This window comes from Macaca mulatta, chromosome 16 (genome assembly GCF_049350105.2).
Source record: "Macaca mulatta isolate MMU2019108-1 chromosome 16, T2T-MMU8v2.0, whole genome shotgun sequence".
Taxonomy (NCBI): Eukaryota; Metazoa; Chordata; class Mammalia; order Primates; family Cercopithecidae; genus Macaca; species Macaca mulatta.
The window spans coordinates 45,402,622-45,423,970 of NC_133421.1; the positions used below are offsets into that span (position 1 = coordinate 45,402,622).

Genomic DNA, 21,349 nt, shown 5'->3' on the forward strand with positions numbered 1-21,349 from the left:
ACGGCCCCGCCTCCTCCGTTATTTACCATATCTTTATTTAGGCAACCTTTATTAAGTTCCATTCCAGATTTGCTCCTCGTCACCAGGGCGATCTTATCCCACAATCCCGCCCAAGCCTCCCTTCCCTCTCCACCAGAACACCCTTTCCTTCCCCTTCGCCAGGAAAGATTTGGGCGGCCGACCCAGGTGGTCCCAGGACTCCAGCAGCCTACAGTGGTGGGGCGGGGTGGGGTAGCGGCACGGCAGAGCTTCCCAAGGAAGTTAGGTGACCTCGCCTCGGGATATTCAGAAATGCTAGTCAAGTTCTGGGAGCCTGAACTCTTCCTCCTCCAAGCTGAAATCTGAGAGATACTCTTCCTCCTCTTGGCCACACTGCTTCCAGGGAGAGCAATGGACCTGCAAAATGTGCACCAGTTAGGGTGGCAGGCAGAATGCACAGTAGGGTCATTCATTCCAAAATGTTGCCATTTTTGCTAAACTTTTGATATCCTTTGTTGCATGTTTGATAATTCCCCACTCTATTAGGTAGGAGCTGCCAGGGAATAAGTGAGGACTCCAAATTTTCTGTAGGAAGGGTTTTGGGAGGTGGGCAATTCAGTCTGGGAGAGAAGTCTGAACTGTCACCCTGCCTTAACACAGCCATTACCCTAGAAATTACAGCGCCACTCTTCAGAGGTCTACCCTGTGTGCACACATGAAGAGGCTTAGGTTGTTAAAGTCAGCATGTTAAATAATTTCCTGAAATGTGACTATAACTAGAACCCAGCTGACTTCCTCCACAGCCATTATTACCTATTGTATTTCTCATTGTCTGGCACCATCACCAGCATGCGAACTCTAAGAAGGTGCTTCATCTTATGCCAGTGCCTAGCATAGGCACATGGTGCAGATTAATGGTTTTACAATGAAAGGGATTCCAAGACTCGCCTCATTTAGGGGTGGATCTATTATTATAATCAGATTTCTGAAATCAGTGCTAACTTTGTCTCACATTTCACAGGAAGCTAGACTTCTTAAAGCTTGAAGTTTCCTTGATGGGTTTTATTTAAATTGAATTGAAATAATTATTTTACAGGGAAAAACTTCAAAATAAAACACTTTGCAACTCTGGGGTGAAAGTTAAATAAAACACTCTAGCCCCAAATTAAGTTCCCACTGAAATAAAACACTTTTGCTCCTTTAAAAAAAAATTCCATATGTAGTAAATAATGACTGTTTTCTTTCAGAGATTAATTTAGAAACTTAATCCCTATTTAAGAGCTTTCATATACAGTCATGCGTTGCTTGCCATGTGAGGAGAAACTTGAGAAATATGTCATTAGGGGATTTCACCCTTGTGCTAACATCATAGCATATACTTCCACAAACCTAAGTGGTATAGCCTACAGCACACCTAGGCTATATGGTATGGCCTATGGCTCCTCGGCTATAAACCTGTACCGTATGTTACTATACGGAATACCGAAGGCAATTGTAACACAATGGTAGGTATTTATGTATGTAAAATGGAAAACATACAGTAAAAATACTGTTTAAAAGATAAAAAATGGTATAGCTGTATAGGGATAGCTCCATTATACTCTTATGGAATCACCATCATATATGTGGTTTACTGTTGACTGAAACATCATTTTGCAGCACATGATTGTAATTGATTTACAGAAAGATCTTCAACAAAATGGTCTACCCAAGATATAAGGAGATATTGAGATCTAGGTAATAAGCCATATTTGAAAGGCATTATAGTTTTCAAAAGCTGTAGCACGATCATTCTTAAGGCCAGTTACTTTTTCCCCATATCTCTGGGATCCTGTTTGAAGAAAGTTCTAAAAAGGCCTATGTTCAAGCAGCCTGGCATCCCTAAATCCTGGGGGAAGACTAACCCCTCTCCTGTGTCCACAACTGTAATAACACTCTGACAGTCCTCAGTTCTGCTCTCCAAACTTCAAATAACGGGTCAGAGTCAAAGGTCAAGACTTCAGGAAAAGCCTCAGAAATACTCTGCACTCAAAAGTAGTATCAGTTTCACATTTTCCTAAGAATGAAACAAATTGTCCGCCAAATTATGCTGCTTGTTTTGAATTACGGTTACATTGGCTATGTTAACCCCTGAGTTTTTATCTCCACATACTTGAATTAAACCGTGTAGTTCTTCTTCGCATCTGACATCTATGGTGTCTTCACTGGGTCTGTACTCCACAGCTATTTTACCACTTTCTGAAATAAAGTTAGCGAGGATCAATTCAGAATCTTTTTCATTCTAAAACATCCTGCATATAATGGTAGCACCCCATGAACATTCTTTTGGTTTCTAAAAGCAGAAAATAAGAACATTTTCCTGGAAGTTTCCTTATCTCCTCATCTCACACTTCAGTTTTTTCTTTCTTTCCTTTTTTTTTTGGAAGACACGGTCTTACTCTGTCACCCCGGCTGGAGTGCAGTGGCGTTGTCATAGCTCACTGCAGCCTGGAATTCCTGGGATCAAGTGATCCCCCTGGCTCAGCCTCCAGAGTAGCAGGGACTACAGGTACACACCACTGTGCCCGCCTAATTTTTTTTTTAGAGACACGGTCTTGCTTTGTTGCCCAGGCTGGTCTCGAACTCCTGGCTTTAAGTGATCCTCCTGCCTTGGCCTCCCAAAATACTGAGATTACAGGTATGAGTCACCATGCCTGGCCTCACACCTCAGTTTTTAACATATATATGAAATATCAACCATATTTTGTACAAAGGACATTATGATCTTACAGATAGGAACTAAGGAATAACATAAGAAAAAATATGGAAACCAAAATGTTCAATCATAATACGATGAAATGGTAAGGTATCAGGTGGGGGTCAAAGCAAGTTCAAATTTGGAGTAGAGACCACTGGGCCAGTAGACACTTCACATTAGAAGCAAGGGCCAGGTGTCTGCACCCTGAGAACCAAAATTCATTCCACCAGATGCAATGAACAAAGCTTCTGAGAGAGAGAACATTTGAACATTTTATTGGCAGACACAGGCCCACATATTCTTATAGACAATAGAACTACCTTCAAGGCAAACTAGAGCCATAAGGCTTTTGGTCTAAAAAGTTTTCAGTGTGTGCAAGAGATACCTTTGTATACTAGGGAGAGGTAAACAACCCACACACTTCGTTTGGTTCTTAAAGGTTGTTACTCAGACTTGACAGCTGATGATCAAGGAAGTAAGACTTTCACTAGAAGGGCTGTTGTCCAGGTTGGAAAGCTGAGAGCAATCAGGGCCACCTCCTACAAGCAAATAAAGGTCTGTGGTAACTTAATTAGGATCTCTCAGTCTCTTAAGCCTTTAGGGCTGTGAAGCAGAAGAGCAACTCTGTTCAGGTACTCTTTGCCAATCATCAGGCTTCCTTTGGGCACAGCCTGTAACATTCATGCCACTGTAGAACTCAATAGGGAATACAAGCAATGCCATTCAATAGCATGACCAATTCCAAGGCTCACAGCAAAGCAGCTGATTGTTGTATAAGAATCATACTTGCCCAATGTGTCAGTGCCAGAAATGAAAGCTGAAATTGAATTCTCGATTCAGGAAACAAAATCTAATAAACTCCTCGGCACAGAGTTTATTTATTCAGATAGAAATCAACAATGACAATAACAGTTAATATGTCTGCTTATCTTGTAAGTGTAGTTCTGAGTTTTTACATTTGTCATCTCATTTACTCTTACAATATCCTTCATAAGGCTGACTGAATTACTAACCCCAGTTTGTAGATGAAGAGACTGCAGCTTAGAGCTATTAAGTATTTTCAAATCTCTCTAGCTATAAGACCTAAAATTGCATTAAAAATCTAAGAGACAGAGTTAGGACTCAAATCCATGTGTCCAAAACTTATAATCACTATTCTATATGATAGGCAAGCAATTAAAGAAGACCTGGCTTAAACATTTTCTGTGGGAACTGAGGCAAGTCCTTTCACATCTGTAAACTAGGAACAGTATTTGCTGTCGTTTTTTTTTTCCCACAAATGTCACACAGAACAAATTTGAGCCTGTTGCTGTGAAATAATTTAGCAAATGAAAGCATACTATAGAGTGCTTTAGATATCAATATTTTTATCCAATTAACTTTTCAAAATGAGTTTATTTGCCCATTGAAACTGAAGTACTTCTAGGACAATCAAGAGAGTCTTACCTAGAACAACAATCAACAGTTTCTGGAATGCGTCTGACAAAGCCTTCTGAATAGCAAGCTTCTGGGCTGTCTTCCTTTTCATAAGGAACGATAACGGTCCTAAATCCAACCAAAACAAATGGATTTAAGATGCCTATCTGAATGATAATTGCTATATGTTTAAAAACTAAAAATGCACCCATGGTTCTTAGCTCATAACCTTTGTGATTAAGGACAGACGGCACAAGGGTATGGTTGAATGGCTCTGTTATAGGTATATCCTGGCAGGGCCCATTTTTACGCCTCCATCTAGTAGGGAAGTTCCTGAAGTACTAGAAGGGAGATAACAGCCAAGAACCTGGCACATGTCTCACATCACCCAGAGATTTCAAATTGATCAGTTAAGGCAACACTCCTACAGACCCTACCCTCCTGTGCATCAAGGGCTGGAATCACTCATCAAAAAAGGTTTGGTTGGCTGGACATGGTGGCCCATGCCTGTAATCCCAGCACTTGGGGAGGCTGAGGCAGGTGGAGGCCAGGAGTTCAAGAACAGCCTGGTCAATGTGGTGAAACTTGAGGCCAGGAGTTCAAGAACAGCCTGGCGAACACGGTGAAACCCTGTCTCTATTAAAAATGCAAAAATTAGCCAGGTGTGGTGGCACACACCTGTAATCCCAGCTACCTGGGAGTCTGAGGCTTGAACCAGGAAGCAGAGGTTGCAGTGAGCTGAGATCAGGCCACTGCACTCCAGCCTGGGTGACAGAGTGAGACTCTGTGTCTCAAAAAAAAAGGGCTAGGTCCGGTGGCTCATGCCTATAATCCCAGCACTTTGGGAGGCTGAGGTGGGCAGATCACTTGAGGTCAGGAGTTTGAGAGCAGCCTGGGCAACATGGTGAAACCCTGTCTCTAATGAAAACACAACAACAAGAAAATAGCCAGGTGTGGTGGTAGGCACCTGTAACCCCAGCTACTTGGGAGGCTGAGGCAGGAGAAATGCTTGAACCTGGGAGGTGGAGGTTACAGTGAGCTGAGATCACGCCAGTGCACTTCAGCCTAGGCGACTGAGTGAGGCTCCATGTCAAAAAAGAAAAAACTTTGGTACAGATAATTTGGCTCCTCCCTGGGCATCACCCCCAGGAGCCTACTCCACTCCATTAGCCTACAGCCCTGCCTCTGACTTCAAACCCTAAGCCTGATGGACATGAATACTAAAAAAATACTCAACATTAGTATCAATTGAGTACTCTTTCTAGGTATCTATATTAGACTCTTTTTTGGCTGAAACCCTTTTATGAGTAAAAAAAAAGAACTGAATGTTTACACAAAAGTTTATGTAAATCTTTAGATGATGACCTGGCCTGGTAGCTCATGCCTATAACCCCAGCAACTTGGGATCCTGAGGCAAGAGGATCTCTTGAGGCCAGGAGTTGGAGACCAGGTGGGACAACACAGAAAGACCCCATCTCTAAAAATAATAATAATTAGCCAGGTGTGGTGGTGCATGCCTGTAGTCCTGGCTACTCAGGAGGCTGAGGCAGGAGGATCCCTTGAGCCCAGAAGTTGGAGGTTACAGTGAGCTATGATCATGCTACTGTACTCTAGCCTGGGCAACAGAGCAAGACCCTGCCTCTAAAAAAATAATAAATAGATTTAAAAAAAACCAAAAACTTTAGATGGTTTTGCTGGGATAACCGAGGGCTACAAGAGACACATATTTGAAGAACTATTTTAGCTCGAAGCAAGTTCTTAACCAAAAACTGTAAAAACATTACTTCCTTCTTCCTCCTAAGTTTCTTGGCAGGAAGTCAGCTGTACGATTTTAAATTTAAAGGTTCAATCAGGTATTACCTACAGTAAAACCCTATACTGTAAGACAGAAAAACTCTGCCCAGGACTTCAGTAGCTCAGAGAGGGAAGGGCTTGATATGTATCCGAAAAGATGACTTTCGGAAAGTAAGAAAAAAAGAAAGATCCTTTCCACGCCAAATCCCTACCCTCCTCCACTCCCAATGAAAACAGACCTTCTTCCACCTTATCCACAGGCTTCTCCACCAAGCCAACGCCAGGACTCCTGCAATCATAGGATGGCAACATCACCTCTAAAGCACAGAAGAACTTCAGGCTTTGCTTCGGAAGTGGCACCATGCTATCTTCATTTTCTCTTTCTTCAAGGTCAGAAAGCTCCTGAAGCTGTAAGGATATTTAATGTAAGGTCCTTCCTAGGATCTTAATGTAGGCTTCAAAATGTTTTGTTATTAAAAGTAAAAACTTGGCCGGGCGTGGTGGTTCATGCCTGTAATCCCAGTACTTTGGGAAGCCGAGGTGGGCAGATCACGAGGTCAAGAGATTGAGAGCATCCTGGCCAACATGGTGAAACCCTGTCTCTACTAAAAATACAAAAATTAGCTGGGCATGGTGGCGGGCGCCTGTAGTCCCAGCTACTCAGGAGGCTGAGGCAGGAGAATCGCTTGTACCCAGGAGGTAGATTTTGCAGTGAGCCGAGATAGCACCACTGCACTCCAGCCTGACGACAGAGTGAGACTCTGTCTCAAAAAAACAAAACAAAACAAAAAACCAAAAAGCAAACAACCAAACAAAAACAACAACAAAAAAACAACTAAATTCCAGTCATTCAAGCTAACAGTTGAGGTATCCTATGGCTTCAAAATCAAGTTAGATTTGCAAATGAGTTGCTAGATAGAGACAACCATTTTTTATTATATGCCACAAAAACAGTAGAGAAAATTATGGATACCACCATCCAAGTGACTGAGATTATTAATTCTAGGTAGCAGGCCAATTCAGAAATGTCCACTTATCCTCAATGGTAGAGGCCTCTCACATCTCCTCCCTACAATCCAGTTCAATACTTCTGTCTAAAATCTAGGATTTCAATGTTGAAAGGAGAGTGTGGTTAGTGAAAAAAAATCTACAAGGTTTACCTTGATGATCCTTTTGGACCACCCATTGAAACCAAAGTAGTAATTCGCCAGTTCTTGGCATCGGGAACTATTCAGGGCAAGGGCTTGATGTTGAACTGCCTTATGTCTGGTGCCAAGACGAACCTAAAATCATAAGAGATAGACTCATAAATATCACAACCTGCTAGAGATTTTATTATGGATACATCTGAGATTTGTCAATACCAAGTGTGCAAAGAAAAATTGTTTCGGTCTTCCCATTCAGTAGCTCCTGCTTGAGAATATGACCTGAATATAGATAAGATGAACCCACCACCCATCCCCCTCCCCAAGTTACTAAACTCTGTTAAAAGATGAAATACAATCGGGTGCGGTGGCTCACGTCTGTAATCCCAGCACTTTGGGAGGCTGAGGCGGGTGGATCACAAGGTAAGGATATCGAGCCCATCCTGGCTAACATGGTGAAACCCTGTCTCTACTAAAAATACCAAATATTAGCCAGGCATGGTGACATGTGCCTGTAGTCCCAGCTACTCCGGAGGCTGAGGCAGGAGAATGGCTTGAACCTGGGAGGCAGAGCTTGCAGTGAGCCGAGATAGTGCCACTGCACTCTACCCTAAGCGACAGAGTAAGACTCTGTCTCCAAAAAAAAAAAAAAAAAAAAAAAAAGAGGAAATACACATACTTCTACAAATTTTACAAGCAACTGAAACAACTAGAGGTTTATATGCATTTATAAGTTTCTTTGAGAATGCAAATATCTACTATTAATTCTTAAAATATTTTACCCATTTTTGTGGATTTCTTACATCACAAGTTCTTTCCTATATGTCTATTTCATTTTTAACTCTATTATATTCATGAAATTCAAATGATACAAAGTCAAATTTATTTGTATTAGAAATTAATAAGAATTAACAGTAAAGTTAATTCTTTTTTTTTTTTTTAGACGGAGTCTTGCTCTGTCGCCCAGGCTAGAGTGCAGTGGCCCGATCTCGGCTCACTGCGAGCTCCGCCTCCTGGGTTCACGCCATTCTCCTGCCTCAGCCTCCCGAGTAGCTGGGACTATGGGTGCTCGCCACCACGCCTGGCTAATTTTTTGTATTTTTTAGTAGAGACGGGGTTTCACCATGTTAGCCAGGATGGTCTCGATCTCCTGACCTCGTGATCTGCCTGCCTTCACCTCCCAAAGTGCTGCGATTACAGGCGTGAGCCACCGCGCCTGGCCGAAGTTAATTCTTTATTGATTTGATTATGCACCTTCCTCTATCACTGGTTTACAAGCTCCGTAAGTCCCAGACGAAACCATAGCTTTTTTCACTTCCAGAACCAAGCACAGTTCTTGGCATATAATAGAGGACAGATGATCTGTCAATTGAATGAATAAAACAATGAGCAAGTAAAAATTGAAATTACTTTCTCCAACTGAAAAGAAGGAGAAATGCCTGTTGGGAAAGAGAAATGAAGACCAATTTTTAAACATTGAGTGCTATTGGCGAGACCGGCCTGTATCATGAGTCACAGTGGAGTCTTTCTGGACAACCAGGAAGCTTCAGAAAAACTCTGAGCCCCTGGGTGGCACAGACAGTTGTCAGCTTGGATAACCTTGCCACAGTTCTTGGCGGCAACCATTTTCCTTCATTTCACAAAAAAACAAAAACAAAAACAAAAACCCACAAAAATCCCTCTTGGCCAGGCGCAGTGGCTCACGCCTGTAATCCTGGCACTTTGGGAGGCTGAGGCGAGCAGATCACTTGAGGTCAGGAGTTCAAGACCAGCCTGGCCAACATGGAGAAATCTTGTCTCTACCAGAAATACAAAAATTAGCTGGGTGTGGTGGTGCATGCCTGTAATCCCAGCTACTCTGGAGGCTGAGGCAGGAGAATCACTTAAACCTGGGAGGCAGAGGCTGCAGTGAGCTGAGATCATGCCATTGCGCTCCAGCCTGGGTGACAGAGCAAGACTCCGTCTCCAAACAAAAGCAAAAACAAAAACCCAAAAAGCAAAAACAAAACCCTCTCAGGTGCCTTAGGCCTTTCCTTGATTTTATTTTAAAACATTATTCTCTTTTCTGTATTTAAAAAGGCAAAAAAACCCAGGAACTAAATGTATGAAAATGAAAATGTATGAAAAATGTTCTTTTCTAAAGTAGAAAAGAACACTTAAACTAGATTACAGTGGGGGGTGAGTAGCAACCCAAGGTTTTGGGTTTAGTAAACAAATAAATCTAGTATGAACGCCCTCTCCTCTCACCTAATCTATTGAGTTGTAGAACATATCCTTCATTACTGTCTCAGTGATGGGCTTTATGCTGTGAAATTCTCAAAACCTAAAGCTTATGAAATGGTCTCCATGTCCAAAGAGCACTAAAAACTCATTACTCACAAAATGATACCAAGTAAATGTTTCATAATCTTAGTTGCACCTTTATAATATTTGAGTGGCTATGTGAAACGGTCACAGGTTAGAAACAGACCATAGTTCAAAAGTTAAATAATATCTCACAGGTAATCATTTCAGTCACAGGAAGTGGAACCAGGATTGAAGAGGGTGTTGAACAGGCTAAGAGGGCATTGAACAGGCTACCGAAGTGGGAGTAGTATATCTGGAGTCATTACTGAGCAGAGTTCTCAGATTTGATCAAGGTTAATTCAATGAGGAATGGAATATAGACAGTAATAGGCAGCAAGATTAGTAGGAAACAGTCAGATCAAGTAGCCAATTAGGAATTGAAATGGTCCTTGAAAAGGGAAAGGTGACTGAATTGAGGCATACAATGAGATATCATTCTGTGGCTCTGGGAAGGTAAAATTGGTTGGCATGTTAATATGGAATAGGGTTTCTACAATGCTGCTTAAAGAATGTTCCCATCCTCTCAGAACTGAAGGGAGTTCCAAATAGGCAGTTTGTGAGCCATGGTGAGCATGATGATGATGATGATGATGATGATGATGATGATACAGTTTCCTTTATGTAACAGCTGGCAGAAGACTTGGTCACACCCACACATTTTAAATTCACATAAAAGTAAATATATAGGCTGGGCGTGGTGGCTCATGCTTGTAATCTCAGCACTTTGGGAGGCCAAGGTGGGTGAACCACCTAAGTTCAGGAGTTTGAGACCAGCCTGACCAACATGGAGAAACTCCGTCTCTACCAAAAACACAAAATCAGCCAGGCATGGTGGTGCATGCCTGTAATCCCTGCTACTTGGGAGGCTGAGGCAGGAGAATCGCTTGAACCCGGGAGGTGGAGGTTGTGGTGAGCTGAGATCATGTCACTGCACTCCAGCCTGGGCAACAAGAGCAGAATTCCGTCTTAAAAAAAAAAAAAAAAAGTAAATATATAATATATGGCTGGGCGTGGTCGCTCACACCTGTAGTCCCAGCACTTTGGGAGGCTGAGGTGGGCGAATCACTTGAGGTCAGGAATTCAAGACCAGACTCACCAACATGGCGAAACCCCATCTCTACTAAAATACAAAAATTAGCCAGGTGTGGTGGCAGGTGCCTGTAGTCCCAGCTACTCAGGAGGTTGAGGCAGGAGAATCGCTTGAACCCGCAAGGCAGAGGTTGCAGTGAGCCGAGATCATGCCACTGCTCTCCAGCCTAGGTGACAAAATAAGACTTCATCTCAAGAAACAAAAATAAAAAATAAATGTAGCTGGGCATGGTGGCTTGTACCTAGCTACTTAAGAGGCTGAGGCAGGAGGACTGCTTGAGGCCAGGATTTAGAGACCAGCCTGGGCAACACAGGGATACTGTCTCTAAAAAAATTAAAAAGTAAATAGAAGCAGAAGTCTTCTGGCGAAGATTTCATTCATTCACTCATTGTTTAGAGATAGGGTTTCACTGTGTGGCCCAGGCAGGAGTGCAGTGATGCAATTATTATGACTCATTGCACCCTTAAACCTCTAGGCTCAAGCGATCCTCCCACCTCAGTCTCCCAAGTAGCTGGGACTACAGGTGCATGCCACCATACCTGGCTGATAATTAATTTTTTATTTTTCTTTCTTTCTTTTCTTTTTTTGAGATGGAGTCTCACTCTGTCACCCGTGCTAGAGTGCAGTGGCACAATCTTGGCTCACTGCAGCCTCCACCTCCTGGGTTCAAGTGATTCTCATGCTTCAGCCTCCTGGGTTCAAGCGATTCTCATGCTTCAGCCTCCCGAGTAGCTGGAACTACAGGCGCATGCCACCATGCCTGGCTAGTTTTTGTATTTTTAGTATAGATGGAGTTTTGCTATGTTGCCCAGGCTGATCTCAAACTGCTGGCCTCAAGTGATCCGCCTGCCTCCATCTTCCAAAGTGCTGGGATTATAGGCATGAGCCACGGTGCCCAGCCTTATCTTTAATTTTTTTTTTTTTTTAATAGAGACAGGGTCTCACTTTGCTGCCCAAGCTGAGATTTCTTAAAAAGGGACAGCATAAAATGACATGAGGTTTAGCTCAGCAGGTTTTAGTTCAACCTCAAGTTTCCATAATTCTTTTCAGGAACCTTAAACAAGTCACTCAACCATCTTGAGTTTCAGTTTCTTCATCTAAAAAACCCAGAGAACTGGAAGATTAGTGTGGCAATGCATCTGAAAATATTCCGTAAACCAGAGTGCTAGACAAATGCTAACCTATTATTGAATTCAGCACTTCATCACAGCGGAGCTAGGAATTCCATATTTGGACCCACCTTGACTGGAGATTTCTGAAAAAGCTGCTTCCGGTCGCATGCCTTTTGGGCTCTGCGGGCAGCCCTTGCTGAGTAAAACTTAATGACGGCATAGAAACCAGGATGGGCCACTGCAGCATTTGGGAAGACCCGGACTGAATACAGAAGGCCAAACTGGGAAAATGCTGTGAACAGAGAATGCTGTGGGGGTGGTCCCACCCCAAGTAAGTACATGAAATCTCACGCCCAGCAAACAAAACCGCACTTGCCCTCATATTCCCCAAACCCCTCTTCGCGAAGGATGCTATTCAAAACACTTCCCACTTAATCAACAGGTTTTCCTCTTAAATTCCTAAACTTTAAGAAGCACTGGAAGGTAAAACGTGCTGTCGGTGGAGAGATACCTCTCTGGGACTCTTAAAAATCTTTTGGGGGTCGTTTGTTGTCAGTTGGGATCCCTTTTAGAATTAAGAGTCCTTCAGCAGAGGCTGAGGCAGGTAAGGGTCTGAGGCAGGGCTCCGGAACTCCCAGTCAGCGGGTGGGCGGCTTTCTCCATCCCTCCCTCCTTTCTGGCCCCGGCTCACATGCAAAGCCTCGGCCGTAGGTCCGGAGCTCAGTTCCCACACTAGCAAGGTTTTGTCACTCTCGATGGGAACCGCAAAAGGAACCAACTCCGCCATCCTCCCTTCACCGCACCTGCGCGGCTCACCTTCGCCCCAGCAATGCGCCTGCGCAAGGCACGCCCGCGCTTTTTTAAAAAGAGGCGCGTGCGAGGGGCGGGGCCGGCTCTCGTATCGCTCCCTCGCCCCTCCTGCCTAGGGCCGGCCTCTGAGTCTGTTCCCCTCCTCCAGCCACAGCCCCAAGATCCCTGAGTTCAGAGCTTCCGTTCAAAGCATGTTTAGCGTTCCAAAATGGGCTGACAGGATGGAAGGGTAGGGACATGTTTATAGCAGCCAGCTTCATCTTCACTCCTGAAGGAGATTAGGGTACTAAGTATTAGCACTACCTACTGAGCTTGTGGGAAATAACCATGAAAGATGCAATCTTTTGACTTAAGAGGTTATTTTGTTTTTGTTTTTGTTTTTTTGAGACGGAGTCTCGCTCTGTCGCCCAGGCTGGAGTGCTGTGGCCGGATCTCAGCTCACTGCAAGCTCTGCCTCCCGGGTTTACGCCATTGTCCTGCCTCAGCCTCCCCAGTAGCTGGGACTACAGGCGCCCAGCACCTCGCCCGGCTAGTGTTTTTTGTATTTTTTAGTAGAGACGGGGTTTCACCGTGTTAACCAGGATGGTCTCGGTCTCATGACCTCGTGATCCACCAGCTTCGGCCTCCCAAAGTGCTGGGATTACAGGCGTGAGCCACCGTGCCTGGCCGAAGCTGGTGTTTTTTAAAGGATAATTTGGCAGTCAGGGGGCCAGGGAATGGGAAATGCTGACTGGTTGGGTCAAGGATGAAATCAGAGAGAGTCAGAGCTTGTGTTCTTGTGCTGAGTGAATTCCTGGTTGGGGGGCCACAAGAACAGATGAGCAGGTTTGCCCATCTGAGTGGTGCCAGCTGGTCCGTCAGAATAAAGGGTCTGAAAAATACCTAGAACGCCAATTTTAGGTTTTATAATAGTAATGTTGAAAGGAGTTAGTTAGCTTGCCTTACGGAGAGTGGACACAAAGCAAGGGAAGGTCCCTGGAGAGATCCCGGCCCATAGGGTCAGTGCCTTATCCCCACATAACATAAAAAGCAGCCTGGGAAAAAATTCAAGCTACCAGCACTGATAAGGGAACTAGCATAGGTCATTGTGCCTGGAGACATGCCCATGGCTGCACAGATGGAAAAACCTCTGGCCCATTTGGATAAAAGCTTGCACAAACCTTCAGCTCACTCAGATAAAGGAACGAGGCCTGGCATAGAAATGCCTTTGTCCTTTGTATAGTCAGCGGGCTCCCAGGATGAAGTTGCTTCTCCTTTTGTGGGCATGCGCATAGTGGGCTCCGGTGGGTTCCAGTGGGCACTCCGCTTTCCTTTTTGGACTGTCAGTCCAGCCTCTATGAATCATCACTTCGGCCCCTGATAGGTCTCGGGCCAAGTTAAGAAGCATCTAAGAATCATCATTTCAGCTCCTGACTGGTCCTGGGCCAAGGCTCCTGGCCAAGCTGAGTTCTCCAAGACAGCCGGCGGACTAAGCACATTGCTTCCCCTTTCCAATCCATAAATACCCAGCCTCAGAGGGGACACCCATTCTGGCCCCCACTCTCTGCTGGCAGAGAGCTTTCTTCTTTCGCTTATTAAACTTTTGCTGTAACCCCACCTTTGTGTCCCTGCTCCTTAATCATCTTGGAGGTAGGACAAAGAACTCTGGGAGTTATCTCAGATAACTAGAGACTGTTGTATCTTGGTGCATTGTTGAGACTACAACAATGTTTTGAATAGAAGCAACTGGGGAGGTTAGGAATCTTGTGGCCTCTGGCTACATAATTTCTGAGCCATAATTTCTAATCTTGTGGCTAATTTGTTTGTGTTACAAAGGAGATCTGATTCCCAAGCAGGGACGTGGTTTGTTTCAGGAAAGGACTATTATCTTTGTTTCAAAGTTAAACAGTAAAAATTCATCCCATAGTTAGTGTGGCCTGTGCCCAGGAATGAGCAAGGGCAGCTTGGAGTTAGAAGCAAAATGGAATCAGTTAGGTCAGATTTGTCATAATTTTTATAAAGTCTGTTTCAGTAACACAAGAAGGAAAGCAAGCAGTTCCTACTACTGTTTATTTTAATCCTAGAATGTCAGAGCCAGAAGAGACCCTGCAGGACAAGTCTCTTGTGGTTTCTGAATAATGATCCTCAGACCCATGCTGTGATAAAGTTTTCACCCCTACTCTACAAAATGAGGACAATCTGGAAAATATAATCAGGTTTTTTATAATTTCATAAAATAAGATAGATTCCACTCCATTCTTCTACAAGTATGACCTCCCTATAATGTTGATACTAAAAATTGTTTTATGACAAGATGCTAATAGAGGATAGTTGCTTTAATGCTCTTATTTGGACATTAAAATTAAAAATTAGAAATCTCAGCCGGGCCTGGTGGCTCACATCCATAATCCCAGCACTTTGGTAGGCCAAGGCAGGTGGATCACTTGAGGTCAGGAGTTCAAGACCAGCTTGGCCAACATGGTGAAACCCTGTCTCTCCTAAAAATACAAAATAGCTGGGCACGGTGGCTCATGCCTGTAATTCCAGCACTTTGGGAGGCTGAGGTGGGTGGATCACCTGAGGTCAAGAGTTCAAGACCAGCCTGGCCAACATGGTGAAACCCTCTCTCTACTAAAAGTACAAAAATTAGCCCGGTATGGTGGTGGGTGCCTGTAATCCCAGCTACTGGGGAGGTTGAGGCAGGATAATTGCTTGAACCCAGGAGGCAGAGGTTACAGTGAGTGGAGATCATGCCACTGCACTCCAGCCTGGGTGACAGAGTGAGACTTCGTCTCAAAAAAAAAAAAAAAAAAAAAAAATTGGCTGGGTGTGGTAGCGCACACTTGTAGTCCCAGCTACTTGGGAGGCTGAAGCAGGAGAATTGCTCGAGCCCAGGAGTTGGAGGTTGCAGTGAGCCAAGATCCTGCCATTGCATTCCAGCCTGGGCTATGCAGTGAGGCTCTGTCTCAAAAAAAAAAAAAAAAAAAAAAAAAAAAAAAAAAAATTAGAAATCTCAGGTTTAATTATTTTTTACATTTTATCACCTGTGAAATACAAAAGTCTGGGAACCACTGAATAGTCAAATCTCTCCTTTTATAGTAGAAACAGTTAAGGCTCAGTGGTAGAGAAATAAGTGGTCCAAGATAAAACCCCAGTTTGGTCAGACACTACTGATGGTAGCTATGTGTAGGACATTCCTTCAACTGTCCCTTTTCTGACTTTGCTTTTTCTTTAAGCATGTTCTACTCCACATCAGCACCCTCCAGGCAAACCAGATCCTGTCCAGAGAAGACTTTTTAAATTGTCTAGATCCTAGCCTGTTCTCCCAAAGCACCCCAAAATTATTGGCGTCTGCCACTATTTCTCCATCCCATCACTACTTTCTCCACATCAATACCATACCCTTAGCCCCACCCATTGCCTACTTCTGAGCTTTCTCTTTTACTTCAAAAATTATTCTTTGGAGGAATTACTTGGACGCTGATACTGTTTCAAAGCAACAATTACGAATTTTATTATACATTTAATTATCTATTGTAATATTTGTGGATGTTTCCACCTAGATTATGAACACCTAAAGAGCAACAGTTGTGTTTTGTCTTCCTTCTAGTACCTAGTACACTCCCACTGTCTCAGGTACTCAAATATACATAGAATAATGAAAAAATGGATGCCTTCTTTGCAGAGTGAGTGCTTCAATAAATATAGAGATTTCTTTATTGTGGTCCTCAGTTTACAAATGACAGACAGGAACCAGGAGACTGGGTCCAGATGGGAGTAAGGAGGAAGCCAAGAAAATAATTTATTCTTGGGGCTCTGGTCAGTTTTAGTTGTAAATGGGAAGGGAAGAAAATAACATGAAGTTGAGGCATAGGAAGAAGAAATGAAGAATTCCTGAGTAAGGACAGGAGTCTTGGAATGACTCCATGGTGCACCCGCACCCTGTTTCATCCCAGTCGGCATCCTGTCAGCCAGTAGGAGAGTGGCCGGCCTGAACAGTGCAACCTCCATTCTACCCTGTGGAGAAAAAAGACATGGTTCTTGCCTCACGCTCAGTGACTCCTCCACACACATGACCCAGTTCTTGGTGAGTCTCGCATGTGGAGCAATGCCCAGAATCCCCTTCATTGTTATCCTTCTGGTCTGTCCTCCACTGTCCCCTCTGACGAATCCTGTAAAACTCTCTCATCTCTGGTGTTTGCCTGCTTCCCTGGATCAATATTTCCACATTTGAAAATCCTCATCTCTCCCTGAAGGGGTGAGTACTGTTTCACAGGGCTGAGACTTACTTATTACAAAAAAAAAAAAAAAGTCTCGGGTGCACCCATTCCTTCTCCCTCCAGAAAGGGTCGGCATAATCATTGCTATCAATTCTTTTCTGTGGTGTTTTGAGTATGCAAGGGATTTGACTCCTTCCACAGTCGCCTATAGAGGCGGCCATTTGTGTTACTTATATATCTAGTTTGAAGCTCAGAAAAGGTGACTATCTGAATGTCCACCGTTGGTGAGCTCCCAGCTTTGTGGGTGTCTGCCTAGCTGATGAGCGCCACATTTTTTTTTGTTGTTGTTGTCGTTTTTTGTTTTTTGTTTGTTTGTTTGTTTTTGAGACGGATTCTTGCTCTGCTGCCCAGGCTGGAGTGCAGTGGTGCGATCTCGGCTCACTGCAACCTCTGGCTCCCAGGTTCAAGCGATTCTCCTACCTCAGCCTCCCAAGTAGCTTGCCTTAAGGAGCATGGACACAAAGCAAGGGAAGGGTCCCCAGAGAGATCCCGGCCCACAGGGTGAGTGCCTCATCCCCATATAACATAAAAAGCAGCCTGGGACAGGCGCCCACCACCACGCCTGGCTAATTTTTGTATTTTTTAGTAGAGACAAGGTTTCACCATATTGGCCAGGCTGGTCTCGAACTCTTGACTTTGTGATCCACCCACCTCAGCCTCCCAAAGTGCTAGGATTACAGGAGTGAGCCACCGTGCCCGGCCACCACATTTTTTTTTTTTTTAAACAAGAATCTCACTGTGCCGCCCAGGCTGGAGTGCAGTGGTGTGATCTTGGCTCACTGCAGCCTCAATCTCTCAGGTTCCAGCGATTCTTCTGCCTCAGCCTCCCGAGTAGCTGGGACTACAGGTACACGCCACCATGACCAGCTAATTTTTTGTATTTTTAATAGAGACGGGGTTTCACCATGTTGGCCAGGCTGGTCTCAAACTCCTGACCTCAAGTAATCCACCCGCCTTAGCTTCCCAAAGTGTTGAGATTACAGGCGTGAGCCACCACGCCCGGTCAGCATTTTTAAATTAAAAAAAAAAAAAAGTCAATTATGGCCATAGGGCCCCCGCAGCAGCCGTAATTGTATTGCTTAACTCCTCCCATCCCTACAGTTGATTGGACCAAGGGGGCACAGTGGTGCAAGTGGAACCAATCAGATTCTGTATCCCAGGAAATTGGACTGGGACTGAGCCTAGCCAGTCCCTATGGTTGCTTAGGACTTCAGCTCATTAACTTTGCAGCACCCTTTGTCCTTTAGATTGTGGAGCAGAGAAAGTCTGCAGAGAGAGTTGTGAAGCAAATGCACCAAGAGAAGCTGAAACCTGCCATGGAAAGCTTGCTGACAATTTCCAGCCCTGGTTCCATGGTCTTTCTGGGGCCCAGCTGAAGCCCTTGAGTGGGCTCAGTGAGACATCTGGTCCTCTCAGAATAGATTTTCCCCAGCTAGCTCAAGTTGTTTTCTGTTACCGCAACCAGAAGAGTTTTGTTCAATACAATATCATGGAAGAACCAGATCCCAGGTCTTCTAACTCAGAGTTCCAAGCCCAACGCTATCCCACATCTTTCTAGACACTGCAAGGGCGTGCCCGTGAGTCCTTGTCTACCGCCCTTTTCTCTGTCATGCCCTCCTTCGTGGGGCTCTGCCCGCTGAGTCCCACGGTGTCCTCCTCACCAGTTGTTCATCCCCCGTGCTCCGGACACAATCCTTTTTGCACAGTGGATGCCTGCGAGAAGGTTGGGATTGAGCAGATCTGAAAGGAAGGAAGAGAAAACCTGTGAGGGCACAGAAGACAGTCCCTAAGATGGAGGCAGACACCAGCCCTCCCTAGACAGGCTTATGCCACCTCGAGGTTTCCAGCTGAGGCAAAGGCTCTCTCCCAGGGGCCCATTTAGACATCCCTACAATGGCTGCTGGAGGTTGGAGGTGAAAGGGGGTGTGGGCAGAAGGGGCAAGAGGCCTGAGATTTGGGCCCGTTCACTACTATTCTTCCTAACCAGAGTAGATGGTGGTTCACTCAAAGTTTGTGGGAGGTTTCTAGGGAGAGGAAATGCCAAAACACCACAGAGGTATGTCCCACCTAGTGAGCGGGGGTCTTCAGGTGAGGAGCCCAGGGGCATCAGTCAGTGTGCGAAGGCAGCGGTGAGGGGCAGAGTCATGGGCCCTGTCGAGCCTCCTGGATCAGCTCTGAGCTAGGGAATTTGCACTTGGCCTTTGGTCAGATCGTTAGCTGAAGATGGTACTCCGGAATGGTTAAGAGCCTGTCAGGTCTGGCATTCAATGCTGGTTCTCTTTTTGAGCCTCACTTTGCTGTTTTGTAAAGTGGGGATCATAAATGGTTTCTACTGCATGAAAGTTGGATGAAATAAGCTAAGTATGTAAAGTGCTTAGTGTATAATATTCTCTCAATAAACATTGGCTACTGCAACTGTTCTACTACTACCAGCTGTATACAGAGCCTTTCTGCATCCTATTCAGGGACTCTATAGAATCTCCTAACTGGATGGGCATTAGGGACACTACTCCAGCCCTCTGCTCAGTAAAGGGATTCCCTGATTTTTTGAACCATATCTCTGGGGCCATTCCCAGGCTGTGGGTGGAAAGAGAAGTCTGTGAGCAGAGCCTGGTTTCCACTCTCATCTCTCCCACCCTGGGGCCCTGGCCAGACCTTGACAGTCCACCTGGCAAAGGTTTTCCGAGTGACTCCTATAATCGTTGCACCAGTAGTGGCCGTTGATCTGGAAGAGGCCATAGTCAAAGCTTCCATCTGCGTTTTCATTTATCTTTGATATGTTGAATTTGCTTTCCACAAAAGCCAGGCACAGCCCTTAGAGTAGGGAGAAGGTCAGGATTTAGAGGGGACCAAGCTGAGTGAGAAGGGAGATGGAGGAGAAAGGGAGGCAAGGAATCAGACAAAAGGAACAAGGCCTGGGAGGCAAGGAATCAGACAAAAGGAACAAGGCCTGGGAGGCAAGATAGGACTAGAGGGCTGGAAACCTCCATTGACTTGCCCTCTCATCCTTTGGTCCATCCACCCACTGATAAGTACAACCATTCATCTGTCCATCTATTCATGTGTCTTGCACTTAGCACCTACTGTGTGCCAGGAACTGTGCAAAGCCCAGTGATGGACATTTCAATTGGGTCAAACACAGATGCTGCCTTCAAGGGGCCTATATTAAAAGCATAAAAATATGTACCTAAGGCTGGGCACAGTGGCTCACGCCTGTAATCCCAGCACTTTGGGAGGCTAAGGTGGGCGGATCACGAAGTCAGGAGATCGAGACCGTCCTGGCTAACATGGTGACACCCCGTCTCTACTAAAAATACAAAAAATTAGCTGGGTATGGTGGTGGGCGCCTGTAGTCCCAGCTACTAGGGAGGATAAGCCAGGAGAACAGCGTGAACCCAGGAGGCAGAGCTTGCAGTGAGCTGAGATTGTGCCACTGCACTCCAGCCTAGGTGACAGAGTGAGACTCCGTCTCAAAAAGAAAAAAAGTACCTAAAAAACCCACGAAGCAAGATAAAAGGACAAGTGTTGCAAGACAGGTGCACACAAATCCTAGGCAAAAGGGAGATATCCCTTCCATGCAGGAGGATAAAGCGTTTGTACTAGCTGTCCCCTCTGCTTGGAGTGTTCTTCCCCCAGACATTTGGGTGACCAGGTCCTTCACTTAATTCGGTGCTGCTCAATGTCACCTTCTCAGAGAGGCCTTCCCTGACTTCCCCATCTAAACAGTGTCACCATCGCTCCCCCTGCTTTATTCTTCTTCATAGCATTGATCACTACCAGGCAGTACTTTATGAGTTTGTTGCTGCTCTCTTCCCCTAGGATGTGAACACTACAAGGGAAGGGAATTTGTTTATCTCTACATCCCCAGCATCTAAAACAGTTCTTCGTACGTAATAAGTGCTTGGATAATAACGTGGATGAATACGGCGTGTTGGAAAAACCTTTTTGAAGGGGGCTGCTTTTTGAACTTGGCTTTGAAAGATGAACAGGAGAGAAAGAAGCTGGCCATGTAGGACATGACGGGGAGAAAAGGAGAAATGACAGGGGAGGGGCCGATGGCACTCACAGTCACTCAGGGAGTAACCCTCAAACCCATCCAAGTCCTCCAGCTGCAGCACCTGGGCCAAGTCACAGCGACTGATGAGGCTGGCCTGATTTAGGGCAAGAAAGCTGCTGACCAAGTAGATGAATAGCACCTTTGTCATCCTTGGAGGGGAGGAGGTGCAGCTGAGGGCTGACGATTCTTAGGGTCTTGCAGACTTTCTGCTGATCTTCTCTGAGAGCCTGGGGAATCTGGAGAGGGCAGCCAGATTTCCTTACTCACTCACTGCTCCAACCTGTTTCCTATCTCTTTTCTCTCATTTACTATTTTATAGATTTTTTTAATCATGGAAAATTAAACAGTTACAAAAGGAGAGAGAATAGTATCATGAACCTCCATATACCAACTTCTGAGCTTCAACATTAAAAAACCAAGGCCGATCTTTCTTTGTTGTTGTTTGTTTTTCAGTTTTTTATTTTTTAGAGATGGGGGTCTCACTATGTTGACCAGGCTGGTCTTGAACTCCTGGCCTCAAGTGATCCTCCCATCTCAGCCTCCCAAAGTGCTGGGATTATAGGTGTGAGCCACCACACCTGGCCAATCTCATTTCATCAATAGG

General features: G+C 44.9%; 2 protein-coding genes across 5 annotated transcripts; both read right to left on the reverse strand.

The window, feature by feature from the left end:
• Nucleotides 1–14: 14 nt before the first annotated feature.
• On the reverse strand, nt 15–14,018 carry RDM1 (RAD52 motif containing 1). 4 transcript variants are annotated; one of them, XM_001114720.5, is made up of 7 exons: nt 12,311–14,018; nt 11,748–11,927; nt 7,087–7,209; nt 6,166–6,334; nt 4,163–4,261; nt 2,132–2,217; nt 15–396 (listed from the first exon to the last, which is right to left on the reverse strand). In XM_001114720.5, the coding sequence occupies exons 1-7, from the start codon at nt 12,404–12,406 to the stop codon at nt 295–297; spliced, it is 855 nt and encodes a 284-aa protein (XP_001114720.2). In that variant the 5' UTR covers nt 12,407–14,018; the 3' UTR covers nt 15–294.
• A 2,084-nt stretch (nt 14,019–16,102) lies between these two features.
• On the reverse strand, nt 16,103–21,039 carry LYZL6 (lysozyme like 6). The gene is made up of 4 exons (NM_001194655.1): nt 20,755–21,039; nt 19,344–19,502; nt 18,350–18,428; nt 16,103–16,425 (listed from the first exon to the last, which is right to left on the reverse strand). The coding sequence occupies exons 1-4, from the start codon at nt 20,891–20,893 to the stop codon at nt 16,356–16,358; spliced, it is 447 nt and encodes a 148-aa protein (NP_001181584.1). The 5' UTR covers nt 20,894–21,039; the 3' UTR covers nt 16,103–16,355.
• Nucleotides 21,040–21,349: the final 310 nt, after the last annotated feature.

Bases quoted from the DNA above. Each gene is read 5' to 3' on its own strand.
- RDM1 (XM_001114720.5), bottom strand. From the start codon at position 12,406: ATGGCGGAGTTGGTTCCTTTTGCGGTTCCCATCGAGAGTGACAAAACC. The intron at 6,335-7,086 runs GTAAACCTTGTA...ATATCCTTACAG, and splicing joins GGTCCAAAAGGATCATCAAG to CTTCAGGAGCTTTCTGACCT. The intron at 397-2,131 runs GTATGTGGAGAT...CACATTTTGCAG, and splicing joins AACTACACGGTTTAATTCAA to GTCCATTGCTCTCCCTGGAA.
- LYZL6 (NM_001194655.1), bottom strand. From the start codon at position 20,893: ATGACAAAGGTGCTATTCATCTACTTGGTCAGCAGCTTTCTTGCCCTA. The intron at 19,503-20,754 runs GTGAGTGCCATC...CCCTACTCTAAG, and splicing joins GGGTTACTCCCTGAGTGACT to GGCTGTGCCTGGCTTTTGTG. The intron at 16,426-18,349 runs GTGAGGAGGACA...TTTTCTCCACAG, and splicing joins GCACGGGGGATGAACAACTG to GGTAGAATGGAGGTTGCACT.